The sequence below is a fragment of the Pipistrellus hanaki genome, assembly GCF_964339955.1.
Source record: "Pipistrellus hanaki genome assembly, chromosome: 3".
NCBI lineage: Eukaryota > Metazoa > Chordata > Mammalia > Chiroptera > Vespertilionidae > Pipistrellus > Pipistrellus hanaki.
In genome coordinates, this window is record NC_140505.1 from 23178917 (window position 1) to 23205290 (window position 26374).

At 44.1% G+C, this 26374-nt stretch overlaps 1 protein-coding gene and 1 pseudogene across 5 annotated transcripts in view; one reads left to right on the top strand and one right to left on the bottom strand.

The window, feature by feature from the left end:
* Positions 1-778: 778 nt before the first annotated feature.
* LOC311618710 (protein SGT1 homolog) lies at positions 779-2094 on the bottom strand (annotated as a pseudogene). The gene is made up of 2 exons: positions 1074-2094; positions 779-869 (listed from the first exon to the last, which is right to left on the bottom strand). The product of its transcript is annotated as a protein SGT1 homolog (transcript).
* A 12999-nt stretch (positions 2095-15093) lies between these two features.
* The window catches only part of IKBKB (inhibitor of nuclear factor kappa B kinase subunit beta), a 51850-nt gene continuing 40569 nt past the window's right edge, over positions 15094-26374 (top strand). For all 4 annotated transcript variants that reach the window (XM_084876978.1, XM_084876979.1, XM_084876980.1 and 1 more), the window contains exons 1-2: positions 15094-15252; positions 15893-16015. In XM_084876978.1, coding sequence (XP_084733104.1) covers positions 15911-16015 — 105 coding nt within the window. In that variant the 5' untranslated portion in view covers positions 15094-15252; positions 15893-15910. The remainder of the gene's footprint in view (positions 15253-15892; positions 16016-26374) is intronic.

A 26374-nucleotide genomic window follows, 5' to 3' on the forward strand; every position in this document is an offset into this window, starting at 1 on the left:
ATTTCAATGTTTTATTACCCAGTAAAATCTTTGAAAATATTGTTGAGTAATTTGAAACAGTGACCATAAATAAGGGCAAAATTTTAAAACAATTGATTAATATTTGAGTAAACACGCACCCATTTTTGATATTTTCAGAAATAACCATGTTATGAAAAGGGCAGTAGAAATAAAGATTACTGAAATATAATAAAATTTAGCATTTTGTTAGCCTAATTATTATGATGATGATTAATATTATTATATTGACTATGGCTCAATGCAGGTTTGAAATGCTAGTCATCTGCTCTACATTAGTAAATGTAAGAGTATGGACAAGACTGGTTATATAGGCATATGGAATAACTATTTTAAGATTATTTGGATATTGATGTTACTTGTGTATATGTATAGATGATATAGGAAAAGTGATCACATTTATTACTATCAAAATATTCAGATGATGCATTTAAATCACTGAGCATATCTGACTTTATTAATAGTTTATCTAAAGAGGCTTGTATATCCTATTGTCTATAACTTCTGGGTTATTTATGGTAACCAGGTTTTGGTTGCATTAAGGATATATTGACACTTTTCATAAAATTATTTATTATTTTATGTGGGAGTTTTATCATGCTTTGAGGTCATCCAACCAAAATGAGCAATCCAGTCCTATGCATTTGTCACATGAGTGGGGTAATTTTATTTGAAAGGATTGATTACTAAAGCTTCTAATCTGACCCTACTCGACACCAGGTGGTTAATTATTCTGGTTAGGAGAAGATAGTGAAACAGCCTATTCTGTTTCCTGTTTAGAAAATAAGGAGGATGTGTCCTGGGCAGTCCCAGTGCTGTGGTTGTTGGACATGTAAACGGACAGGGCGTACCTGTAACATATGATGCCACAGATTGTGTTTTTTCTTTATTTCCTCCCCTCAGATTGTGTTTTGAGCAAACAGGCCTGATTTAAGTGTGCCAAGTTCCTTTTGCTTCTTTTAATCTTCTTTACTGTATTCCTGTAGATTAATAATGATTTTAAAAAACTAATTTGTAATTAATTTTTTAAATAGCAAATTAATTTTATTATGTACTTTTCCCATTCCATTTCAACGTTTCTTTGACCTACATCAGAACAGTTAGTACTCAAAACTGCACCACCAGACTTCACAAATGATTTGTTCATGGCACGTTTCACTTCATCAGAACCATCTGAATAGATCTGTTGAAATAATTTGTTTAAAGCTGCATCTCCCCCCAACTTCTCATTCTTTTCTTCTTCCTGGATTTCTCCAACCAATTTATCCCAATTTCTTGTATAAAGAAATGATGATGGATATAGGTTCTTTACATCTGCCAAGAACTGTTTTGGTTTAGGCACTTCTCCTTCTCGCTCTAGCTTTTCCCATCTCACAGCCTCTGACTTTTTCAGTTTAATTTCAATCTTGAAAGAACTTCAAACATGCTCTGTTCTGGTATTACAGGATGAAGAAGTCTCAGATTCCAATTGTAATCCTCTTCAGCAAGAAGTTTCGCCAAAGCAGACAACTCTTTTTCTGAAAATCCCACATTCATGTCATTCTTCTGAACATTCTTGATCACAAGTGTAATGATTACTTGGGATTCTGTTTGATACCAGTCACACTTGATTTTTGACTGAGCATTCCTCTGGGATACAGACGCCGTTGATCGTAACTCATTCTGAGCTTCTTGACACCTTTTAATCCAGACAATAAAATCAACATCCGCACTATCTAATTTCTGTTCTTCTGTAAATGTTTCCAGAGCAGCAGCGTAGTTTTTTGTTTGTTTGTTTGTTTGTTTGTTTGTTTGTTTGTTTTTTATGGTATTCACATATCCCCTTTCTCATCATAGCAGTGGGATTATTTGGATTAAATTCAAGAGATTTCTTTGCATCAGCAACAGCATCACAGTAATTCCCAAAAAAGATATGACAATAAGCTCTCTGACAGTAATATTGTGCATCATCTGATTTCTGTTCCAAAGCCTTATTCAGCTCCTCTAATGCCGCCTGGGGGTCCTCGTCAATCAGAGCATCTGAGAAGCTCCGCAAAACCTTTGGGCTGTTGCAGGTCCAGCTGCTGCCGCCACCATCTCTATGAGTCAATGCTGTGTTGCTACAGCTGCTACTACGGAGGTTACCAGCTCCGCCACCGCCCAAGGGGGAAACTTCTGGAGGGACACCCACCGAGCTTCCTGTAATTAATTTTATATGGTAAATTGTCAACTATCAATGGATTATCCAGTCACACAGAGCTGCTCCATGTAATTGGTCCGGAATTGGGAGGCAGGACCAGTCCCTGGACATCTGAAAAGCCTGACCTAACCCTTTGTTTAGAAATCACTCGTTTATAATTCCACATGTGTTAGGAACACCTGTCCTTAAACCCCCTCGATACCGCCAAGGAAGCCAGAGCACTGTGATTGGATGACACCATGGGTCTCCAACTTTTGATGTAAGGAAAGCAACAAAATGAGCTAAGACACTGCAGTGCTGCAGGCTGTGTTCACAAAGGTTCAGGGATAGGTCGCCAGCCACCTGTCAGCCTCAGTGCCCAGGGAGCCACCCTGCTCCGAGGGCAGAACCCCTTGGGCGATTGAGAATCACACAGGCAAGCAGAATAGTGTGAACTTTATCTGGACGCCACCTGGCATGCATTTGACAGCAAAAGAAAGGGCAAGTGAGGCACTGTCTCTAGGAACCCATAGTTTCATCTTCTTGTGATCACAGGAAAATCGAGAACTCTCAGGCTCAGAGGGGAAAGTTTCTTAGTTTCTCAGACTCAAGAGCCCTTACCCAGAAAAGGCCTGTAAGACATAAACCCCGCAGAGAGCAATTTGGCAATAACTATTACAATATTTACATCTGCATACTTCTTTTTTTTTAAAAAATATATTTTATTGATTTTGTACAGAGAGGAAGGGAGAGAGATAGAGAGTTAGAAACATCGATGAGAGAGAGTCATCGATCAGCTGCCTCTTGCACACCCCCTACTGGGGATATGCCCGCAACCAAGGTACATGCCCTTGACCGGAATCGAACCCGGGTCCCTTCAGTCCCCAAGCCGATGCTCTATCCATTGAGCCAAACCGGTTTCGGCTGCATACTTCTTGAACTCTTAATTCCACTTCTGGAAATTTCTATGAAATTCTTCACATGTGTGTAGAGACACATAACAAAGATGTGTACTGCAGCACTGCTGTCATAGCCCAAATTTGGAATAGCCATCAATGGAGAAATGGTTAAGAAGTGAAACATCCATCCAATGAGAGAATCTGCTATGAAAAATAAGTGGAAACATTACAAAAGAGTTTATCTCCGTGAATGGCCTTGAGAAAGCCTTTGCTTTCTGTAGAATTTATTCTGTATTAGACATTTCTGTATTGCTCTGTTTTTTCCCCCCTCTGAGATATATTGTTTTTTCATTTAAAAGTGCATTAAAATAGGAAATATATATATTTACAAGTATAGATGAGGATACAAAGAGATTTACAAAGCCCCTAGCACAGATGAGGCATGGAGCGACACTAAACCTTAGCTCTGCAAGATCAGTAAACATCGGGATGCCTTCTTAGACTTGTTGCAGAAAACCACAGCAGCTCAGTGAGGAGTGCCAGTGGAAAGTTCCTCAGCAGCTTTTCCGCCCCCTGACTGTCCCTACACAGCAATTTTTAGCTTCCTGTTTAGGGAAGATGAACTGTTGATACTATCGTTTGTCTTGCTGGCCATCATGTCAGACAGCTGTCCCGTGAATGCCAGATGCTACGGTAGTGAAGTAAGGTGGAGGATGTTCTCCAGGAAGCACTGATCTTTCCCCTACAGCCCAACCTTACTGCTCCCTTTACAGATACCTCGGGTCTTCGCACCCATATGCCATATGTGATAGGATCCAGTGGCGCTGGTATGCCTCTTTTTAAGAAACTCAGATAACCTCTCTAAATACAAATCACGAGACAGGGAAGGGAAGGAGCGAATTTTACAATTGCAGAAGGACTCTGCTTTACTGGTTCTCTAGGTTCCCTTCAACAGAGACTCTGGTTGGTTTACAAAAGGATTCGCTTTATAAAAATTGGGAAACTGCTAATAAAGCCAGATATGTTCAACCTTCCATCAATGTCTATCACATGGGGCAGGAACTGTTTCTACTAACTGGAACGATCTAAGATTAATGAGACTAATAAATGGCAAGCCCTTCAATTGTCTCAAGAAAGCCTGGTGTCTCTCCCGAGTCTTGGTGAGACACCAGGACTTCCTGAGCCCTGCTATAAGGCCATGCATTGAAGAAAGCTCTGGAGGGAGATGGAGAGGTTGGTGCTGGTCCCAGTATTCTACTCACTTCTCTACAGCCAGGTATAAGTTGCTTCACCTCTTTTCCATTTTTTTTATTAGCAATGATGGAGAAATATTTTGAGGTTCAAATGAGATCATGTATCATCTTCCAGATCTTAAAGCATATGATGAAACTACAATAATTAAAATGATTTTTTTTTTCATGGAGAAGAAAAGAAAGCTTAATTAAACAAAATAGAATGAGGCATAAATTCAAAACAAATGAGAATAAAGTTTCTAATAGAGGTGTCATTTCAGTTCAATGAAAAAGAAGATGAATTTTTAAGTAAATGGCTTTAACAATAAGCCAGCCCTTTGGTGTGTGTGTGGAGGGGGCAGTGCTGAATTCTTACCACATTACTCTTACAAAAGCAATGCTAAATGGATCATTAAACCTAAAAAAAAGAAAACACATAATTACAAAGTGAAGATGTGGCTGAAATTTATTTATAATCTTATAGGGAAGGCTTGTCTAAACAGAATATAAAGCCTGAAGCCACAAGTTATCAAATGAATGTTTAAAAATTTTTTTTACCACAATTCCGACCATCGTGGCTTGGAGGTTGAGCATCGATCTATGAACCAGGAGGTCATGGTTCAACTCCCAATCTGTCAGGGCATATGCCTGGTTTTCAGGCTTGATCCCCAGTGTGGGGAGTGCAGGAGGCAGCCAATCAATGATTCTCTCTCATCATTGATGTTTCTATCATTCTCTCCTTCTTCCTTCCTCTCTGAAATAAAAAAAAATTTTATATATATATATATATATATATATATATATATATATATATATTAAATTTATGATATAAAGCCCCACACTAAGCAGTGTCAGAAAATAAATTGGGAAGCTTTTGTCAAAAGGCTTATTTTCTTAATTAACAAGGGAAACATACACACACACATATGAATAAAGAGAATGTATGTTTATGAGAAAAATATTTGATCAGACAGTATGAAATACAAGTGGTCATAACCAACTAAAGAGATTCAACATCAGTTGTAACACAAGAAATGTGTTTATAACCATAATTAAGTTGACAAAAATGTAAAATTCTAATAGTTTTAGAGTAACAAGATTTGGGTTAAAAAACACTCCATACATCCCTGATGGGAATATATGTGAATAACAACAATTTTCTAATCTTTGAAATTGGGAATAATTGAAATACAGGAATAACTGAAAACATCTATAACAGTTTTAAATGCATAAACCTGATCCAGCATTTCATTGCTAGAAATTTGCTAGCTAGTCTAAATGTTAGCTGAGATATATTGGGTCGGCAGCTAAGTAATTGCGGGTTTCACACATATATGGCTTCAGTTGAATTTTTAGGTTTGCAGACGTAGTACAAATGTAAAACACATTTTGTTATTGATAGTTGGCTATTCAGCTGTTAATCAGTAAAAAAAGTTTTTTGATCTGTTTTGTAGTTTTCGTTTGGCGTTCATTGAAAAATGGAAAATCAAAAGGAACATTTTCGTCATATTTTGCTTTTTTATTTCCGCAAAGGGAAAACGCATCGCAAGCTCATAAAAAGTTATGTGCTGTTTATGGTGACGAAGCCTTAAAAGAACGGCAGTGTCAAAATTGGTTTGCCAAATTTCGTTCTGGTGATTTTTCACTCAAAGATGAAAAACGCTCTGGTCGTCCAGTTGAAGTTGATGACGCCCTAATCAAAGCAATAATCAATTCGGACTGTCACAGTACAACACGTGAGATTGCAGAGAAGCTTCATGTATCACATACATGCATTGAAAATCACTTAAAACAACTTGGCTATGTTTTAAAACTCGATACATGGGTTCCTCACGAAATTAAAGAATCACAGTTAACGCAACGCATTAGCAGCTGCGATTTGCTAAAGAAACATAATGAAAATGATCCATTTTAAAACGACTGATAACTGGCGATGAAAAATGGGTTGTTTACAACAATATCAAGCGGAAAAGATCGTGGAGCAGGCCAGGTGAACCAACTCAAACAACATCAAAAGCTGATATTCATCAAAAGAAGGTTTTGTTATCAGTTTGGTGGGATTACAAAGGAATTGTCTACTTTGAACTCTTACCACCCAACCGAACGATCAATTCTGATGTCTACATTGAACAACTAATGAAATTAAACAATGCAGTTGAAGAAAAGCGGCCCGAATTGACAAATCGAAAAGGTGTTGTATTCCATCATGACAATGCAAGGCCACACACATCTTTGGTCACGCGGCAAAAATTAATGGAGCTTGGTTGGGATGTTTTGCCACATCCACCATATAGTCCTGACCTTGCACCATCTGATTACTTTCTGTTTCGATCTTTACAAAACTCCTTGAATGGTAAAAATTTCAATAATGATGATGATGTCAAATCGTACCTGATTCAGTTTTTTGCTAATAAAAACCAGAAGTTTTTTGAACGTGGGATTATGATGCTGCCTGAAAGATGGCAAAAGGTCATTGATCAAAATGGGCAATACATTACAGAATAAAGTTATTTAGTTCCATGAAAAAATTGTCTTTGATTTTCTTTAAAAAATCCGCAATTACTTAGTTGCCGACCCAATATGTGCAGGAATATTCACAGCAGCACATTTTGTGATAACACTCCAAATATACACTAACTGGTGGTTATATAAATCATGTTACTTACATACAATAGAATAACACTCAGCTGATAAATCAACTAGGTGAAAACGTATGTGCTTGGTTTCCAAATACCATTCTCCACTCAAAGGAACCAGGACTCCTTTGAGAAAAGTGTAAGCTGATCCTGGAACATCTTGTTGTACCAGAATGTAAGGAAGTACTCAAAGAATCATGGGGACATGCCAAAAAGACTCAGGCATGAGCTTGCAGTGACTTTCACTGAAACAATTTGAGCATCAAAAAATAAATAAATAAATAAAATAAAATAAAGCATTGGATTTAACTCATTGAATAAAATAAGAATTAGAATTTATATTAATATAACAAACATAAAATAGCAGAGAAGGGAATGTTATTCTTTATAAAATTTATTTTATTGATTGATTTTAGAGAGATTGGAGGAGAGAGAGAGAGAGAGAGAGAGAGAGAGAGAGAAAGAGAGAGAGAGAGATCTGTTGTTCCACTTACCTATGCATTCATTGGTTGATTCCTATATTTGACCTAACCAGGAGTCAAACCTTCAACCTTGGTGTATCAGGATGACACTCTAATCAAATGAGCTAAATAATAAAAAAATAAATGTAAAGGTCAAGGAAGACAAAGAAAGGTTGAGGAATTTTTCTAGATTAAAAGAGACTAAACAGACAGGACAATTAAGTGCAGTACTGAATGTGATCCTGGATTGGGCCCTGGACTGAGGAAATAGCTATAAAGGATAGTGCGGGAACAACTGTAAGTATGGACTGTGACCCAGGTAATAGTTTTGTATCAATGTTCAATCTCCTGATTCTAATAATTGAAATGTAATGGGAAGTCCTATTCTTAGTAAATGCACACTGTAATAATGAAGGATAGAAGGTACCCCCAAAGTTTCTAATGTACTCTAAAATGGTTCAGAAAAAAATAATATGCAGATGGGTAGATTACAGAGAAATTGACTAAGCAAGAGGGATGAGATAGAAATAATGAGTGAATCTGGGTTACAGGTGTACAAGAGTTCCTTATATTATTCTTGCAACTTTTTTGTAGGTTTGAAATTAATATATATATACGCTGGCATTGAAAGAGCTCCAACATGGATTAGGCAGTGACAAAAGGGAAGGTGCAGAGCCACACGTATATTATGTCACTTTAAAGCAATATCCCCTCTTCGCCCCTGCAAAGGACATGCAGGAAATGGTTGACCATGTTGCTCGGAAGGGACAGACTAGGAAAGAGACTTTTTAGTTTTTTCATTTTGTGTCATTCTTAACTGTTTGAATTTTCCCTCCCTTCCCGTAGAAGATACTCAATACACATTAATTTACTTTCTACCTCCAATTAGAATTCAAATGCTCCTGCAAGGGTTCCCATGGACAGGGGCATGAAGGTGAAGACAGAGGCCCAGGAGAGAAAGGAGCTGGGCGTGCTGCTCCCAGTTACAGCCCCAACCCCTGAGGTTAGAAAGGGGTGGCTCAGAGGTCGAGACCCAGTTTGGGTGATCTGGCGGCGCTAACAGTCACTCTGCAGAAAGGAGAAGTGGGGACCAGCAGGCAGGTGGGACAGACACCCCCGACAAGGGGAAGTGCCGAGAGCGGCCTGGGCTCAGGATGGATTTGGGTCTGACAGTTGAATTGCAACACAGCTCTGGGCCCTTCAGTGACGTTCCCATCTCCGCTGGCTGGGTGGCCTTTCCCACCCCTCCTCCCTCTCCACTGAGCCCCGGCTTTCCCCCTTCCTCTCTGTTCCTCTTTCTCGGTATGGCCTCTGGAGGCTCATGAGTAGCAGTCCTTCCCGCCTGGGCTAGCTCAGCCTCAGTCTGCGTTATTCTAGAGCCACTGACCTGGGAGGTTCTGGTCTGGCCATCTCTGGTCTCTGACTCCTCTGACTCCTCAGCATGAAAAATCCGGCCCAGCCCAGCCCAGCCCAGCCCAGCAGTCTGGCCACACTTTTGGCATTCTCTAGAAATGATGGCTAAGACCTTAAATTAAAATGAGCCAAGCTACAAAACTATAGTGACTGTGGGTCAGTGGTTGCTAGGGGCTGCGGGGTGGGGGTTTGGGGGAGAAAGGAGGAAGCCGGGAAGGACTGTGTCAGAGGGTGGGGGAAGGGGGGTGATGACTAGGGGAGGAGCTGGAGGGAATCTTTTGCAGTGATACAACCTATAAGCAATTGTAAAATAACTCATTATACTGTACATTTAGCATTGGTAAATTTTATTTTGTGTAAGTTACACCTTTATAAACCTGATTTTTAAAAAATGACCAAAATGAAGTGGAGACATTACTTATGACTGTAAACCATCTGACATCCTCCGGGAATAAAATGAGTAGGGGGTCTATAGTTTTTCCCAAAAATCTCCCCTCCCATTTTGCCATTCTTTGCCCACTTTTCAGACCACCCACTCAGTCAGTGTCAACTGACTCCTCAGAAGGGCAGTTTGTAGCAGCATAGAAGCAGCAGAGAAGAAAAACCTAGCTATCTAGGAACAAAACTAGTCTGTTGCTCTTTCTAAAAAGGGAGGCATACATAATTCATATCAAATCGTTATGGATCCCTTCTTACCGGGAGTGGTGGCTGGGCAGGGACAGAGAAAGGAATTAGACAGCATGGATAGCCTGTTCAGCTCAGAGCTTGCTTATGCAAAGGGGATACCCTAAGGGGTCACAGAGCCAGAAGGGGGTCACTGTCAGCCTGAGAAGAGCAGAGTAAGAGCAGGTGCGTGGGGCCATCAGCAGGAAAATGGGTCTCAGCCTAAGGCACTGGGAATCAGAATGGGAGTTAGACTGCTGTGCTGGCCATCTCAGAGCCCCTGGCTGCAGGGCCCTACTGAGCAGCCATAATCATAATATTAATAACAATTATTAATATTATTATTATGTTGTGGCCTGCACACATGTAGGTGATGCATGGACACTGGGGGATAGAATAGGCAGACAGGAAGCTACCATTAGTGGGAGGGGCAACTAATAAACAATGACTAATATTATATTAAAATTAGTGAGGGCCTCTTTTCAGAGCTGCCATTAAGTGCTCGGTAGCTTCCAAGGGAAGGGAGGGCTGCTTTGGGGTGAGGCTCTGTCTTCATCCAGCAACCAGCAACAGGCCTGGTAGCCACCAGCCCAGCACTCACCTGCATCAGGGCATTCATCTTTCTTTCTTTCTTTTTAAAAAAAAATATATATTTTATTGATTTTTCTACAGAGAGGAAGGGAGAGGGATAGAGAGTTAGAAACATCAATGAAAGAGAAACATCAATCAGCTGCCTCCTGCACAGGGATGTGCCCGCAACCAAGGTACATGCCCTTGACTGGAATTGAACCTGGGACCCTTCAGTTCACAGGCTGACGCTCTATCCACTGAGCCAAACCAGTTAGGACAGGGCATTCATTTTTTTAAGCAGTTTGTATCTTCTGGTCCTCAAACTGCAGGACAATGAGATGACGGTCATAGATGATAGGATTAACGCCGTCATTACAGCAGCTGGTGTGAATGTTGAACCTTTCTGCCCAGGGTTGTTGCAAACGCCCGCCCTGGTCAACATCAACATTGGGAGCCTCATCTACATCGTAAGGGCTGGAGGCCCTGTCCAGCACAGGCTCCTGCCCCTCCATTCCTGAAACCCCTCAGTGGGGGAGAAGAGAGTGGAAGCAAAGAAAGAAGAATCTGAGGGGTTTGATGATGGCAAGGGCTTTGGTCTTTTTAACTAAATCTTTTTGGTAACATGTTCAATAAAAAGCTGAAGTCTTTAAAAAAAATTAATACTAAGTGCTCTGAAGGACTAGAATAGAGTGTGGTGACAAAATAGCCAGTTGTGGTGGAGAGGAGGAGTTCTTTAGAAAGGATGGTTAAGAAACTAAGAGACATACCACCCACCTTTTACATCAAATTCCTGGAAACATGAAAGTTCACTGTAAGGTGGGAGGGTTTGAGCCCATTTCATTGGAGTCACAAAGGACTCAGATAAGTTCTGTGTTATTGCATACTAATAATAGCGAAATATGCAAATTGTCCAGGACTTTGTCACAGTAATGACTGAACAGCAGGCTGCAGGCTGCGTGGGGCAACAAGGCCCATAGGGGGGTTAGTGAGGGACAACCAGATGATTGAACAGCAGGCTGTGTGGGGTGACCAAGCCAGCAGGGGGGTTAGTGAGGGATAACCAAATGACTGAACAGCAGGCTGCGTGGGGCGACCAGGCTGGCAGGAAAGGTAGTTGGGGGTGAACAGCTGGTGGGAGAGGGGAGGCAGTGAGGGGCAACCAGGCCAGCAGGGGGGGGAACTTGGGGGTGACCAGGCCAGCAGGAGGAGAAGTTAGGGGCGATCAGACCAGCAGGCAGGTGAGCAGTTAGGAGCCAGCTGTCCTGGATTGTGAGAGGGATGTCTGACTGCTGGTATAGGGCCTAAATTAGCAATTGGACATGCCCCTAGGGGTCCTGGATTGGAGAGGGTGCAGGCTGGGCTGAGGGGACCCCCTCTCACACACGAATTTTGTGCACTGGGCCTCTAGTTTAAAAATAATAGCATAATAACCACTATTCAAAGAGGGCTTAGTAAGTATAGGCTCTGTACTAGGCACTTTAAATATAATCTCACTTAAACCATACAACCATGAAGAATAGGTTTTATTAGCTCCCATTCTACAGACGAAAAAACTGACACACAGTAAGGTTCAGTAAATTGAATTCACAAAGCCAAGAACATGCAGAGCCAGGATTAGAGCCCACATCTCTCAGACTCCAGAGACGACATATAACCAAAAGCTACAGAGTGCAGCTATCACCAATCTTTACATTGGCCAGTCCACTCAGGACATTTTTATTGAGCGCCTATGATATACCAGGCAGTGGGAGCGCAGCAGTGAACAAGATCTCTGCTACCTTGGAACAAAAGCAGCAGCTCAAAACTGAAGTGAGTGGAGAAATGTACCTGCCAGTGCATAAACATATAAACCTAGTGTCTATCCTTACTGTCTATCCACGGTCTCTCTGCCACCACCACCAAGGAAGGTTGTGTTTGTGTGTTGAGGGGGTGGGAGGGGGGGTTAGGGGGTGGGCAGCTGCCTTTTAGTAACTTGTTCCTCTTTAATTTGAACTTACTGGAATAAAACCATGTGTATGTAAATACCAAGGCAGAGTTCAAGCTATCATTCCTCCCCCAGTCTATCATTCCTCCAGGGAGGGTGACTCAGGGGCCCAAATCCTCAGCTTTCAGCGTTTCCCACCAAGGTTGGAGGCATGATGGCCTGGCTGGCCCTCTAAAACTTTCCTGATTCCTCTAGCAGGCGTCTTCAAACTACGGCCCGCGGGCCACATGCGGCCCGCAGAGGAGTCTGATCCGGCCCGCCAGGTTTTTTGGGCAGTGAGCGCAGCTGAGGTGTTACAGTAGGAATTAGTAGTTCATATAGTCCGGCCCTCCAGCTCTCTGAGGGACCGTGATCTGGCCCCCACTTTAAAAAGTTTGAGGACCCCTGCCTAAGGTTTCCCCATTGGTCCAGGTCTCCTTCACAGAGGCTCCCCTCCTTTCCTCTTTTGCAGCCAGCGATGCGCTGAGCCCCGAAGGACCTGGACCAAAGTGTATTCTCACCGTAAGCCTCCGCAAGCCCACCCCCACGTCCCACCGACTCCCCTAGAACAAAGGAGGATTTCTCCAGCTCTTCCAGCTTATAGGCCTAGAACAAAGGAGGATTTCTCCAGCTCTTCCAGCTTATAGGAGTTTCCCAACGTTTCTGGCAGAAGGTTTGTTGAAGGAGCAGTTTGACTTGCAAAATCTTCTCCCTGCAGGGGTAGGGATAAAGGATCATGAAAACGTTGCTGAAGTCGCTGAACCAGAGCTGACCCTGGGGGCTGGAGAAATCCTCCCTATCACGAGTGGGTCTGTTTTATTGCCTTTCTGTCTCTCCAGCTGGCTTCTCCTACTATGACTCATCTTTCAGAAAACAATCCTCCCCTCCCCAGGAGCTCAGTGCCGCTTTGCCTGGATGCTATCAGTGAGAGAGCAGTTTTCTCAAATGGTGGCACAAAAAAAGACTGAGAGGAGAGATATCTATGTCTGACTCTGGGAAGAAGGTTATATTTTACAAAGAACGACTTGGAAGCCATATCTTTATCACAAATACCAGTACTGCCTCCTAATTAGCACAAGGTTTTTATTGCCTGGTCCTTATCTGGAATTCTTTGATGGCCCTCTGGGCGTCTTATGTCCCCAGGAAGATTCCTGGTGTCTCTGATGAGAGTTGTTACATTGCTTGAATTCCTTGGGACGGAGGTGCCCAGGGCTTGGTGAGGCATTCTGGCTGCTCAGTATTTCTAGATTATCCACTAATCACTGCTAAGTAGCATTCACTGCCTCAAAACAGGAAGCAAAAGAGATACTATTCTGCCCACATCTCTAGGGCAGGATAGAGACCAGATATAATCAGTGGACATGTCTTATCTGGAGGGAAAACAAGGCATAGGCTGATAAATATCTGGGACATGATAAACCCAGAAGCGCCTTCCTGGGCCATCATTAATTTTTAAAAAAATCTAGTAATCGATGACATATCGGAGAGATTTATGTTCCGTTGCAAATCAAGTTATTTTGAGCTGAGCAATGAGAACTCCTAAATGACAGTGGTCCAGAGTACACCTTCAGCTTATCGGTTATCAGCGGAAGTTTCAGGGACAGTGATTTTCAGAGGTGACAGGATGTCATACAGGAAGTAGATTCTACCGAGAGCCTAGCTCCTGTACATAAGTTTTTATTTTTAAAAACTTATTAAACAAACACTTATATTGCTTTACAACTACTTACTCATGCTCCTTTCTCTTCCTGCATTGAGTGTTCTATATACTTAGCAGAGATCAGATAGGGTAAGCTGAGAAATTCTGAGCAGCCCAGAGTGCCTGGCGTGGCTCTTTGGGCACTGCTGACCCCTCTGTTTGGGTTGACATCGTTCCTAAGAATTAATTAACTTCAGCCTCTGGACTCGTTCAGGCCGGAGTGTCCTTTACCCTGACCTCATCTCTCCCTCACAACAACCCTGCTGGCGCCTGCTTTTCTGACTTGTGTGCTGAAGCCGCTCTTGTGCTGAAGCAGATGACACGGCTGATCTTTGTTGCTGATGTCTCAACTGCTTTTGGCTTATACAAATGACAACCGCGTGCAATTCAACCTAATGCTGCCTACATTGTAAAGAAGAGGCATGGATGCTGGCACTGGTTAGGTAATTGGAAGTGGATCCTCCAAGGTAGTCGTCAGTCAATAGCAGTAGCTGCTTCGAAATTCAGTTGACCTTCTGAACGTCTTAGTAGGGTACTATGAACCAAATATTAAGATTTTTTCATATATATATATATATATATATATATATATATATATATATATTTTTTTTTTTTTTTTTTTTAAGAGGGAAATGGAGCCAAAACCTGTTTGGCTCAGTAGATAGAGCATCTGCCTGCGGGCTGAAAGGTCCCAGGTACGATTCCGGTCAAGGGCATGTACATTGGTTGTGGTTGCGGGCACATTCGTGTGTGTGTGTGTGTGTGTGTGTGTGTGTGCAGGAGGCAGCTGATCGATGCCTCTCTCATAAATGTTTCTCACTCTCTATCCCTCTCCTTTCCTCTCTGTACAAAAATCAATTAAAAAAAAAAAAAAAAAGAGGGAAATGGGGGCTGTCACTTTTAAGGAGCAGGCTGTGATTAATCATTCTTGATGAGGAGCCAAAGGACCTCCAGACCAGGGGAGCCAGCAGCAGGAGCCCCGCAGGCCGGCCGCACTTCTTGTGAACAGGCCCCAGATCGCCCCCGCGGGGGCCGGGAAATTCCACCTGGGGAAGGTCTAGGGAGCGGGCCGCTCACCCAGGCCGCGGGGTGAGGAAATCCCCACCAACCCGGTCCTGGAAACCGCTCCAGTGCCAAGTCCTTTGTCTAATGAGAACTCCGGCATCTCAGGGCTTGTGGGAGCGCAGCTTGTACAACTTGGATTAAAAGGGTCTAGAAAAAAATTAAAACAAAAATAAAATGGTCTAGAAGCCATACGCATCTACCCCGGAGCCACCGGAGCGCGAGGCCCCCCGGGTACCGCCCGCCCGGGAGGCGCCGCCGCCTGCGGGCACCAGCCCCCTGCGGCCCCTTTAAGGGCGGGCGGCGGCCCACGTGACCCGTGACGCCAGAAGCAGGAAGTGTTTGAGGAAGTGGCGTTCGGCCGGCCGCTGTAAATTCCCACCTTTTTAATGTCTTCGGGGTGGTGCCAGAGCCCCCCGTCTTTCCGCCCCAGCCCCCCGCAGCCCCCGCAGCCCCCGCCCCGGGTCCCCGCCGACAGGTGAGTCCTCGGGCGGGCGTGGGCCGCGGGGTGCTGGGGCCCCCGTGACACCTGCCGAGCCCCGGCCCCCCTGCTCTGCCTGCACCTCCCTGGAGTGTTTAAAAAGTCGGGGGTTCCGGGCGTGGCAGCCCGTCCCCGGTGCAGGTGGAGCTGGGAGGCCCCGAGAACAGCCCCCGCCGGGCGGTTCCAGGTGGCTGCCTCCCGGTGGGTGGCTGCGGGACGGAGCCGTGATTCACCGGGACGGAGCCGTGATTCACACGTGACCGCGGGGAATCCCAGGCACATTCTGCCCCTGCCACCTGGGCCGAAGGGCAGGGCAGGGCGCCCCTCGCTGGGCATCCCTTTCCGAGGTCATGGGCTGTGGGAGGCATCGTCTCCTCTGCATGACCTGCCTCCCTGCTTTGCTGACACCTCAGCGGAGGTGTGGGTGGGGGAAAGCGAGAAAGACAAAACTTTGTCACCCAAACCAAAAAAATACACACTAGACTTGCATCCAGATCGAACACCAGCTAGCTCAGCGTTTTTCCTTCTCTTGCATGGAAAGGCCATGGTAGCTCTTACCTTCTCCATTTCCTTGAGTTCCATTTTTTTTTTCTTCTGAACCATAACCTTTTATCCCCCCACCCCAAATTGCTTGCAGAGTTAGCACGGCATCGGTATGAGCTGGTCACCTTCCCTGCCAACCCAGACATGTGGGGCCTGGGAAATGAAAGAGCGACTTGGGACAGGGGGATTTGGAAACGTCATCCGGTGGCACAATCAGGTAGGGGTTCTGTGCAGCGGGGAAGGGCCGTGGGCAGGCAGGGGTGGGCGCTGTGGAATAATATATATATTATTGATTTTTTACAGGGAGGAAGGGAGAGGGATAGAGAGCTAGAAATATCGAGAGAGAAACATCCATCAGTTGCCTCATGCACACCCCCTACTGGGGATGTGCCTGCAACCAATGTACATGCCCTTGACTGGAATCAAACCTTGGCCCTTTCAGTCCGCAGGATGACACTCTATCCACTGAGCCAAACCGGTTTCGGCTCTGTATGATCCTTTTTAAGCCCCTCAACCATTTTATGAGAGTTGTTAAAAATTAGAGAATACAACTCATAATTATAACTAAGCGGAGCACATGTGACCTGCAACTTTCCCCCATTGGCCCCTGTCCACCCCTGACTATGAAATGCCCTTCTCCTTAGGAAGCCTCGAGTACCAGAAGTGGCAAATGACCTTTTGACCAAAGGTCTGAGGAGAGTGCCAGATAGTTAATATCAGAAAAGCTTAGTTTCTTTTTTTTGTTGTTGTTGTTGTCGGAACCCAGTTTTGGGTAACCCTGCAGTGCATATAACCCAATTTGGAGACCACTGCGCTAGGGAACTCTCACTCACCAAAAAGCTAAATTAGCTTCTTGATCCAAAATTGAGACCTAGCGAAGCCCTTGAAGGCACCTGCTTTTCAGTCAAGGGCTGCTGGGTCTTCACCCGAGGATATTTTTTCCAATGATTTCTAGAGAGAGAGTGGAAGGGAGGGAGGAGGGGGAGAGAGAGAGAAACATCAAGGTGAGAGAGACACATTGATTGGTTGCCTCCTGCATGCACCCCTTCCTGGGTTTGGGGAACCTGCAACCAAGGTTTGTGCCTTTGACCAGGAATCGAACCTTTCAGTCCACTGGCTGACGCTCTAACCACTGAGAAATACTGGCCAGGCCATGAGCACCCCTTTGGACTGAAGGGATGGCAAATTGCATACCACTTGCCAGGAGCCTGGCTATAGCAAGTAGGGAAGAGTCATTGATTGTGTCTGTTGGCTAGACAGTAACATTCTTATACCCAACTGGTAAACCAGGGTTCTAGCAGAGCCTACCCCTGGCCGAGGGGGCCTCAGTAACACCACTGGCTCAAATTTATTCTGGTCAGAGCATAGCCAGGGGTCTAGCATTACAGCACAAGATCCAGATCATTCTATAGCCTAATGTACCTAGGCTGGGTTGCTTTTAGACACGCCAGGGCTTTTAGAGTCTGGACTATGGCAAACATCTTGCTGCAGCTGAACTAGAGACATCTTGGTTCCCTTCAAAAGAGTTTGGCCAATTGTACCACTTGTCTGTTATCTCCAGCTCAAAATGCCCTCTATTTGCTCCCTGGGTTTGGAAAGCTATTGTGAGATTCAATTTTCTTTCTGGCTTCATATATATGGGCCTAAGAATATGCATGTGTGTGTGTGTGTGTGTGTGTGTGTATTACTTTTCTAGAATAACTATTTTCAAGTTCCTTCCCTTGTTAAAAAAAACAACAACACAACTTTAACTTGTTTTTTTTTCTTTTAAAAAGCCAACAGCCAAACTCCCCCTCATTCTGCTGTTTGAGGCCCCTCCTCAGTCTGGCCTCCCTCTAGCAGTGTCTGACTCCTCCTAGCATTACTGGCCTTTGTTGGTTCCCAACAGGTTTGCCAGCTGAGCCCCCTCTGGACCAAGTCTCCCTCTCCTGGACAGCTTTATGTGAATTCTACCCATTCCCCCAGGGCCAGCCTTCTCCATAAAACCACCATAGACCATCTCCTCCATGAAACCACTGTAGACTCCTTCATTCTGCAGGGAATTTTGAATTCCTTCGGCTATACTCATTTGGCATGCCTCATAGAATGCCTTTTTGTCTGTGTGTAGGAGTTTGTCTTTGAAGGCTCTAAGTTTCTGGTCAGCCAGGGCTCTTTGTGGCTTTGGGTTTCTTTCACTTCCCCATTCCAACTCTCTTTATGTTATGTATGTGTCAGGTACACAGAATCATTCATTCAGTCCGTCCACAAATACTGTCTCTTATGGACACAGTGGTGATTAAGTCCTGTTTGGCTTTTGATAAAGAGAACGAACCATTAATCAATAATTATAAGCGTAAGCTCCCAGTTATGGTAAGTCTATCATGGGATAGGGGCCAAGGGCAGTGAGTCCCAATACTAAGTATCAGGGGAGGCTGTCCCAAGGAAGTGGCACCCAGCAGAGACCTGAGGGGCTGGCGAAGCTGTTTGGGTAGAGAATGTGGGGAAGAGAGATCCAGGCTGAGGGAGCAGTCTGTTCAGAGCCCCTGTGGAGGGGTGGGTCATGGCAAGCAGGTGGGACTTAAAGGCCAGTGAGACAGGAAAACAGGTGCCAGGGAGGCTGAAGTGTAGAAGGTGAGAGCCAGACACTGCTGAGGAGGTTTTGCTGTGATTCAAAAAGCAACAGGAAGCTGTTGAAAGTGGTCCGCTCTGACTGCAGGGACAGATTGGAAGGGGCCCACACAGCGGTGTGCTGGGAAATCAGCTGTCCAAAAAAAAGCACTGATTTCCGCACAGTAACTAGTCCCATCATGGCTTATTTCAAGCCACTGACAGTTTGACAACCAGTTCTCACTAAATGTTTTCAATCAGTTTGAATTCCTAAATGTTTAGCAATCAGCTCTGCGGAACTGGTACCAGGACCCCACTGGCACTACCTTGTCATGTGGGGATACCAGTTATGAGGTTTTTTGAGTAGTCCAGATGAGAGATTGGACAGGACTGATGGTGGTGGAGATGGAGAGAAGGGGGAAGATGTAAGATCTATTTTAGGAGTGAAATTGATAAGACTTGGTGGTGGAATAGAAAGTGGCGGGGCTGAGGGAGTGGGAGGAGTTGAGTGTTCACAAATTCTTAGTGATTGCTTGCTGATGAGCCTGGCTCAGTCCAGGAAGTTCTGTACCATCCTCCTGGGTTTTTCCTCAGTTGGAGAAATCTGTAGAGCTGCTTTAGGTGCTTAGGGTGCGGGGGGGGGGGGGGGGGGGGGGAGGGAGGGGGGGGTGTTGGGGGGGCGGGCCCGCAGTTCTTGAATCAATGTTCAGGATCAGAAGATGAGCATGTGTTGTCTGCTGGATACCCCTCTGTTCAGGACCTCTTAAAGAATTCAGCTGGGCTAGGGCAGTGTCTATTTGCTTAACTATAGTCAAGTATAATGATTATACTTAATATAATCATGCATGTTTTCCTAATACTCTATGTGCTTTATATTGCCTACAAAAGAGAGACTATTATTATTATTATTATTTTTTTATCATGAGACATTACATAAAAGAACTTAAGCATTTGTATCCTCAGTCAGATAAGTGATGCCTAATAATAGACCCATCATTTATTGAGAACTGACTACTTGCCAGCATTAGGCAAGGTATTTTATTGTATTTTAGGTTTTTAAAATACATTTTTAGCCGAAATCGGTTTGGTTCAGTGGTAGAGCGTCGGTCTGCGGACTGAAAGGTCCCAGGTTCGATTCCGGTCAAGGGCATGTACATTGGTTGCAGGCACATCCCTGGTAGGGGGTGTTCAAGAAGCAGCTGGTCGATGTTTCTCTCTCATCGACATTTCTAGCTTTCTCTCCCTCTCTCCTCCTCTCTGTAAAAAATCAATAAAATATATTAAAAAAATACATTTTTATTAATTTCAGAGGGGAACAGAGAGAGAGAGAAACATCAACGATGAGCAAGAATCATTGATTGGCTGCCTCCTACATGTCCCCTACTGGGGACCGAACCCACAACCTTAGCATGTGCCCTGACCAGGAATCAAACTGTGACCTCCGATTTCATAGGTGGACGCTCAACCACTGAGCCACATTGGCAGGTCTGGGCTAGGTATTTTACGTGCTTTATCTCCAATCTGCACAGTAAACCTAGAAGGAAGTACTATTGTCTTTAATTGCATTTTATAGCGGAGAAAATGGAACTATAGCCCAGAGGCTAAGCCGCTTATCCATAGAGGGTAAGCTAGTAAGTGGAGGATTTGGAATCTGAACCTACGACTGTTTGAGTCGCAGCCTCACGCTTTCTCCACTGTGGCTGCTCTACGGTGGGGCAATCCAAGTGGGGAAACCCCTAGGACAGGGGTCCTCAAACTTTTTAAAGTGGGGGCCAGATCACGGTCCCTCAGAGAGCTGGAGGGCCGGACTATATGAACTACTAATCCCTACTGTAACACCTTGGCTGCGCTCACTGCCCAAAAAACCTGGCGGGCAGGATCAGACTCTCCTGGGGGCTGCATGTGGCCCGCGGGCCATAGTTTGAAGACCCCTGCCCTAGGACATTACCAGTTCTCCACAATCAGTCTGAACCATTTCAAAGCACTAAGGGAAAAGGGAGGACAAAATAGATGCCTTCCTTCTTTAACAGAGAACTCTAAAAAGATTATTTCCCAGTGTGGAAGGGCAGTGTAACAATGACCGCAGCCCTGAGACCTTGAGGTTTTTTTTATTCTCTTACCAATCATGGGCCTTGACAATCCTTGCTGCGTGGTACTCCCTTACATCTTCTGCCCAAGGGTCCGTACAGCCTAGATAGGCTGATAGTTTCAATAAGATCTTTGTTGCCGAAACCGATTTGGCTCAGTGGATAGAGTGTCAGCCTGTGGACTGAAAGGTCCCAGGTTCAATTCCGGTCAAGGGCAAGTACCTTGGTTGTGGGGATGTCCCCAGTGGGTGGTGTGCATGAGGCAGCTGATGGATGTTTCTCTCTCATCGATGTTTCTGTTTATCCCTCTCCCTTCCTCTCTGTGGAAAATCAATAAAATATATTAAAAAGAGAAAAATCTTTGTTAAAAACAAAAGAAGAGGAAGAGGAGATGACCTGAGTGGCCTCAGCCTGCAGCACCGTGTGGGGAAAAAAGGGGGAGAAAATACATGACTCATAATCACACAACATTGGGTTCAAATCCTGGCTCTTATCATGACTTAGGGCCACAACTTCCTCTATAGATTTTTTTTTTTTTTTTTAGTACATTTTATTTTTCCCATCGCCATTTGTCTCCTCTATGCCCTCTTTCCCCGTGGATTTTGAGGATGCTAAGATACTGATCCCCTTGGCTCTGGGCCAGACATGAGCAGCTCTCTGGAAGCACCTGGAAAAGTCCTAGGATGCCATATAGACATATTCTTTGTGTGCTTTGATGTGAAAGGGTCTGTGTCTTGGGTTCCAAATGATGCTTGTGTGAGGATAAAATGAGGTCATATGTGCATTGCCTGTTATAAAGATATAAAAGGTAAGTTATTACTAAACATCCCTTCTTTGAATTAGTACTGACTTTTACTTGTCCCCTCACTGGATAAGACTGAGCTCATTTCAGCTTACCTGTGTGTTTTGAAGTCTTAAAGACTTTAGTCAGTCAGTTCACTTTGAATTTTTTGAGCACTGACCTCAGCTCCATCACAATCCATCAAGGGAAAAAAGGACATGACCTTGTCCTTAATGTGCTTATGCCCTATTTGAGGAGGGAAAACGAATACTTAGGAATTTATCCAGTATATTGAAATTTAAGCACCAGTTGTGTGGAAATGATACTGGCTACTGTTTATCAAGAGTGTCGTGTGCCAGTTGGTCTAGGTGCTCTATCTATATTGTCTTCTTGAGTCCTCAGAGGGGAGCGAAGGCTTGAGGAAATGGAACTTGAGCAGGATCTTGAAAGGAAGTAGACCTAGATAGTCTGATGGGAGAAGACAGGGCACTTCAGATGGGTACAAAGGGCCAGAGAAAGGAAATGATACCAGTCATTTACTCAAGGCTCACTGTGTATCAGGCACTCCATCTCATTTTAACTGCCAACACCAGAAGGGGTAGAGTCATCTCCATCTTGTGGACTAAGACCCAGGAGCTTAAGTAATAGGCTCAATGCCACCCATTTACCAGGTGAAGGATGAGGGAGTCCCACCCGGACCTACTTCATCCCTGAGCCCCGTGGGTGAGTGGGTGAGTGTGGAGGCTATTGTGTCCATTGGGTGTTTACACGGAGCAGGGTGGGCTGAAGTCTGAGCTCTCTCAGCATAGAGTCTATGCCATAGACTGTTCAACACTGCTGAGGCAGGGGTAAAGCCGCAGTCAGACCCTGGACCTTTGGACTATTGGGCCTGGATTCTGTCACTAGGATCTCTCAGGGCTCAGCTTTGCACCTCCTTTCTGAAACATCCATTTTAGAGGGCAGGACCTGAGGAGGAATGAGAAGGTTATTACTAATTGCCCCCTTATACCACAAAGTCCTGTTGGATGGTGGCCATGGTAACAAGAGACTGGGCTTTCCATGCTAACTAAAGGTTGAATGTACTTTTTGGCTTCCTATGAATTTTCCCTGGTCATTAAAAGAAGGCTAACTTTGGGAAGTTGCACCAGCTCCTATATAAACTAATCTTCTAGATTACTGCTGTGGCAACTTTTTATTTTTATTTTAAAAAAATGTATTTCGTTATTGATTTCAGAGAGTTAGGGAGGGAGAGAGAGAGAAACATCAATGATGAAAGATAATCATTAATCATCTGCCTCCTGCACACTCCCTGTGGGATCAAGCCTGCAATCCCGGCATGTGCCCTTTGCCGTAATCAAACCCACAACCCTTCAGTCCACAGGCTCACGCTCTATCCACTGAGCCAAACTGGCTAGGGCTGCTATGGCAACTTTTGATAACTCAGAAGTTTGAGGATGTGTCTCCCCAACCCACCACCTCCTGCCTTCTACACCTTATAATACACTCACATTTATACACACTTTTTATGTTTGCATGTACAAGAAGCAAAGAGTAACAGAAACTCTTAGTGACCTTTGTAATGAACTTCATCCAACATAGATAACACTGTTGGCCCCTGTCTCCATTTCTCAAAATACAAACCAATCTTAAATTTTGTCCTAAATGAGGAGTCCGCTTACTGAAAGTTGGACAGTGAGATGGTTCTGGGCCAAATCTAGGATTCCACAGAACAGAGCTGAAAGTAGGGGGTTCCAGGCCAAATAAAGAAACCACGTGCTGCTGTTTGAGTTTCACTGCTGGTGAAGAACAAACTCCCCAGGACTTCAAAACTGGTATTCATAGTCTGTTTCTGTGCTATTCCATCGAATTTTGCTTTCTAGACCAGGCATATTTTAGGCAGCAGAAAGTCAGTGTTCAGACTTGTAGTTCAAGTGAAATATTACAGAAAACCGGAATGTTTTAGGATATTCCAGAGGGCCATTGTGTAAAAATAATTGGTGTGTCTGTAACTGTAAGGGACATCCCCAGGCCTAGGAAGTTAGGATTTCCCCTGTAACCTTAGGACTAAGTTGGATTGTCCACAAATAGAAAGACAGTTTTGGTCTCTACACCCAGTCGCCCAGTTTTCCCAGTGTCCACATTACTCAATGTACTCTTTAGTTTGTGTTTGAATATTGAGGCCAATATAAAAATTTTCCATCTTTAAGTGTCGAAATCTATTTCTGGATTCTGGGTTGGGCCAAGGTGACAGATGTGTTAGGTTTAATGTTTGTGTTGAGCAGAATACGACAATTCTCTACAGTTATCCAATGTATAGATAGAGTACCTAAAATATTATCTAAGTCACCTAATAAATCTACCTTTAGAGATTGATTTATCATCATTTCTCTGAAGGAAGCATACTGTTTATGGTAGGTAGAATAATGGCCTATATCAAAGATATCTATGTCCTAATATACTGAACCTGTGGATATATGAGGCTTCACGGCAAAGGGGAATTAAGATTGTAGATGCAATTAAAGTTGCTAAGCAGTTGACTTTAAATGGGAAGATTATCCTGGATTGGATGAGGGAGGCAGGAGAGTCAGTGTCTGAGTAATGCAACATGACAAAGACTCAACTGGTCATGGTTGGCTTTGAGGATGGAGGGAGATGCCCTGAGCCAAGGAACATGGGCACCCACCATCTAGAAGCTCTAAAAGGCAAGGAAACACATTTTCCCCTAGAACCTCCAGAATGGAACATGGTCCTGCTACCATTAACCTTTTTATTTTGGTCCAGTGAGACCTGTTCTAGACTTCTGACCTCCAGAACTTTAAGGGAACAATTTGTGTTGTTTTAAGCCACCAAGTTTGTGGCAGTTTGTTATAGCAGCTAAAAAAAACTAACTCTTCTGTGAATTGAAGTTAAAATAGATGCACATTTTAAAAAATATATTTTTATTCATTTCAGTGAAAGGGAGAAGGAGAAGGAGAGAGAGAGAGAAAAGAAAGAGAGAGAGAAACATCAATGATGAGAGAATCACTGTTTGGCTGCCTCCTGCATGTCCCCTAACGCAATCTGGGCATGTGCCCTGACTGGGAATTGAACTGTGACCTACGGTTCATAGGTCAGTGCTCAACTACTGAGCAACACTGGCCTGGAAAAATAGGTGCACATTTAAAATATCTTGGTTTAAACTCTCAGAGTCATTCTGAGTTAACAAGCCATGTGTGTCTTCTGCTAACCTGTTGCTTATAAGTCTGTCCATCAAAATGTCACATACTGGGTGGACACTCTCCGCAGTGTCACCTCATTTTACAGCGTGGCCCCCCAGTCTTCTCTCACTTGTAAAACTCTGCAATTCCACAGTCTGAGATTCTGTGGCGATCCCATCTGACTGGAAACAAGCATCTATAATGGCATGTGAGAGCTGTTAACTGATGAAGTTATCAGAGAACTGGGCAAAAGTGCAAGTCTGAATGCTGATGGGAAATGAAACTTGAAACCAAATTCAAACAAGTTTGAGAACAGACAGAGGAATTTAGAAGTTCATGATGTAGAGGGGGTGAGATGTAATTAAGTCTGTACATCGATTTTAAAAAAATGGTATTCTTTTTGACACATTTCCTAGGTGGACTTCTACTCAAGTTCACTTGTACAACTCTACTAACTGGTTCAATAGAAACAAAATTCGCAATTTTCAACATCTTCAGAGAGAGCCTTAGGATCTAGGCAAAGAGCAGAGCTCTAACACCAAAGTATGTGAATGATACTTATGGCAGACCTGGTTACCAATGCCTAGTACTACGTGCTGCACCAAGGACTGCTGTCACCAAAGTAGGCATGTGGTGAGCCTTAGAAACATGCTAAGTGAAAAATGTCGTCACAAAAGACCAAATACTGTGTAATTCCATTTATATGAAATGTCCAGAACAGGCAAATCTGTAGAGCTGGAAAGTAGGTTCGTAGTTGCCTAGAGCTGCAGGAGTTGGGGGCAAGAAGGAGAGTGACAGCTGATGGATGTGAGGTTTCTTTGGGGGATGATGAACATATTTTAAATTTGGTTGTGGTTTTGTTGCACTACTCTGAGTACACCCCAAACCATTAAATCCTATATTTTCAATAGATGAGTTGTATGGTATGTGAATTATATCTCTATAGAATTGCAGAAAAAGGGTAGGCATGTGAGGGTAACTGCATGATGGAGAGCTTAACCACAGCAATATTGGGGTTTGATAAAAGCAACTTCTGAGAGTATCTTAGAGGTGTTGTAAGTATCTGTTTTCTAGAATTGGAGCTGTAAGGGTCAAAGATGCTGCTCCCTTATTTCTGAAGCTTGTAGTTTTGACTGTTGGTTTTAGGATTTGGCTTATTGGGCAGTGAGTCGGTGGTCTTACTAGAAGACTTATGCTGTGTCTAGAGACTTCCATTTTTCCTTTTCTCCCTGCCTGCAGGGATCATGGCTAGTTTGGTAAATGTGTGTCTGTGATGCGGTTCTGTTGCCACAAGGACAGCCACATGCACCCTGGGAGGTCTTGTCACGATCCTTGGCATGTGTTTTTTTTTAAAGTCCCATCCAGTACCATATAATTGCTGCACTTATAAGGCTAATAATTATAAGGCTTATGATTGTTTTCAGTATGCGTTTTTATAACATGAGAAAATGGTCTGGCAGCATCTCGACACCAAAGTATGTGAATGATACTTATGGCAGAGGGATAGAGGGCAGCAGTAGGATTTTGGGATGGTTTTGCAATATTTTCTTATTGAGCGGTTATGTACCGTCCTGCACTCTGTGGCTCTTCCCGGGTGCATCCTGAGCACAGGGCTATTGGGGAGGTTCTTGCTGCATGTGTACAGAACACAGTATTGGTATGGCTTGCTCACTAATGGCAGGACCATTTCCCAGGCTGGTGTCACCAAAGCCTTAGCCAGGGGCAGCTGCTGTCCCTCAGCATTCCTGCAGGCCCCCATGGAGGTTGGAGCAGCGTAGTGGGGGACCCCCTTGTAGTGTCTGGAACAGCCAAGGCCAGGGCCACTGTCCCTGCTACTGCCAGTGCTGTATCTCAGGGCCTTCCACGTTTAGTCTGTCCCCATGAGCTCCTTGGTGCTGCCTAGAGCACTAAGTCAGAGGGAGGGG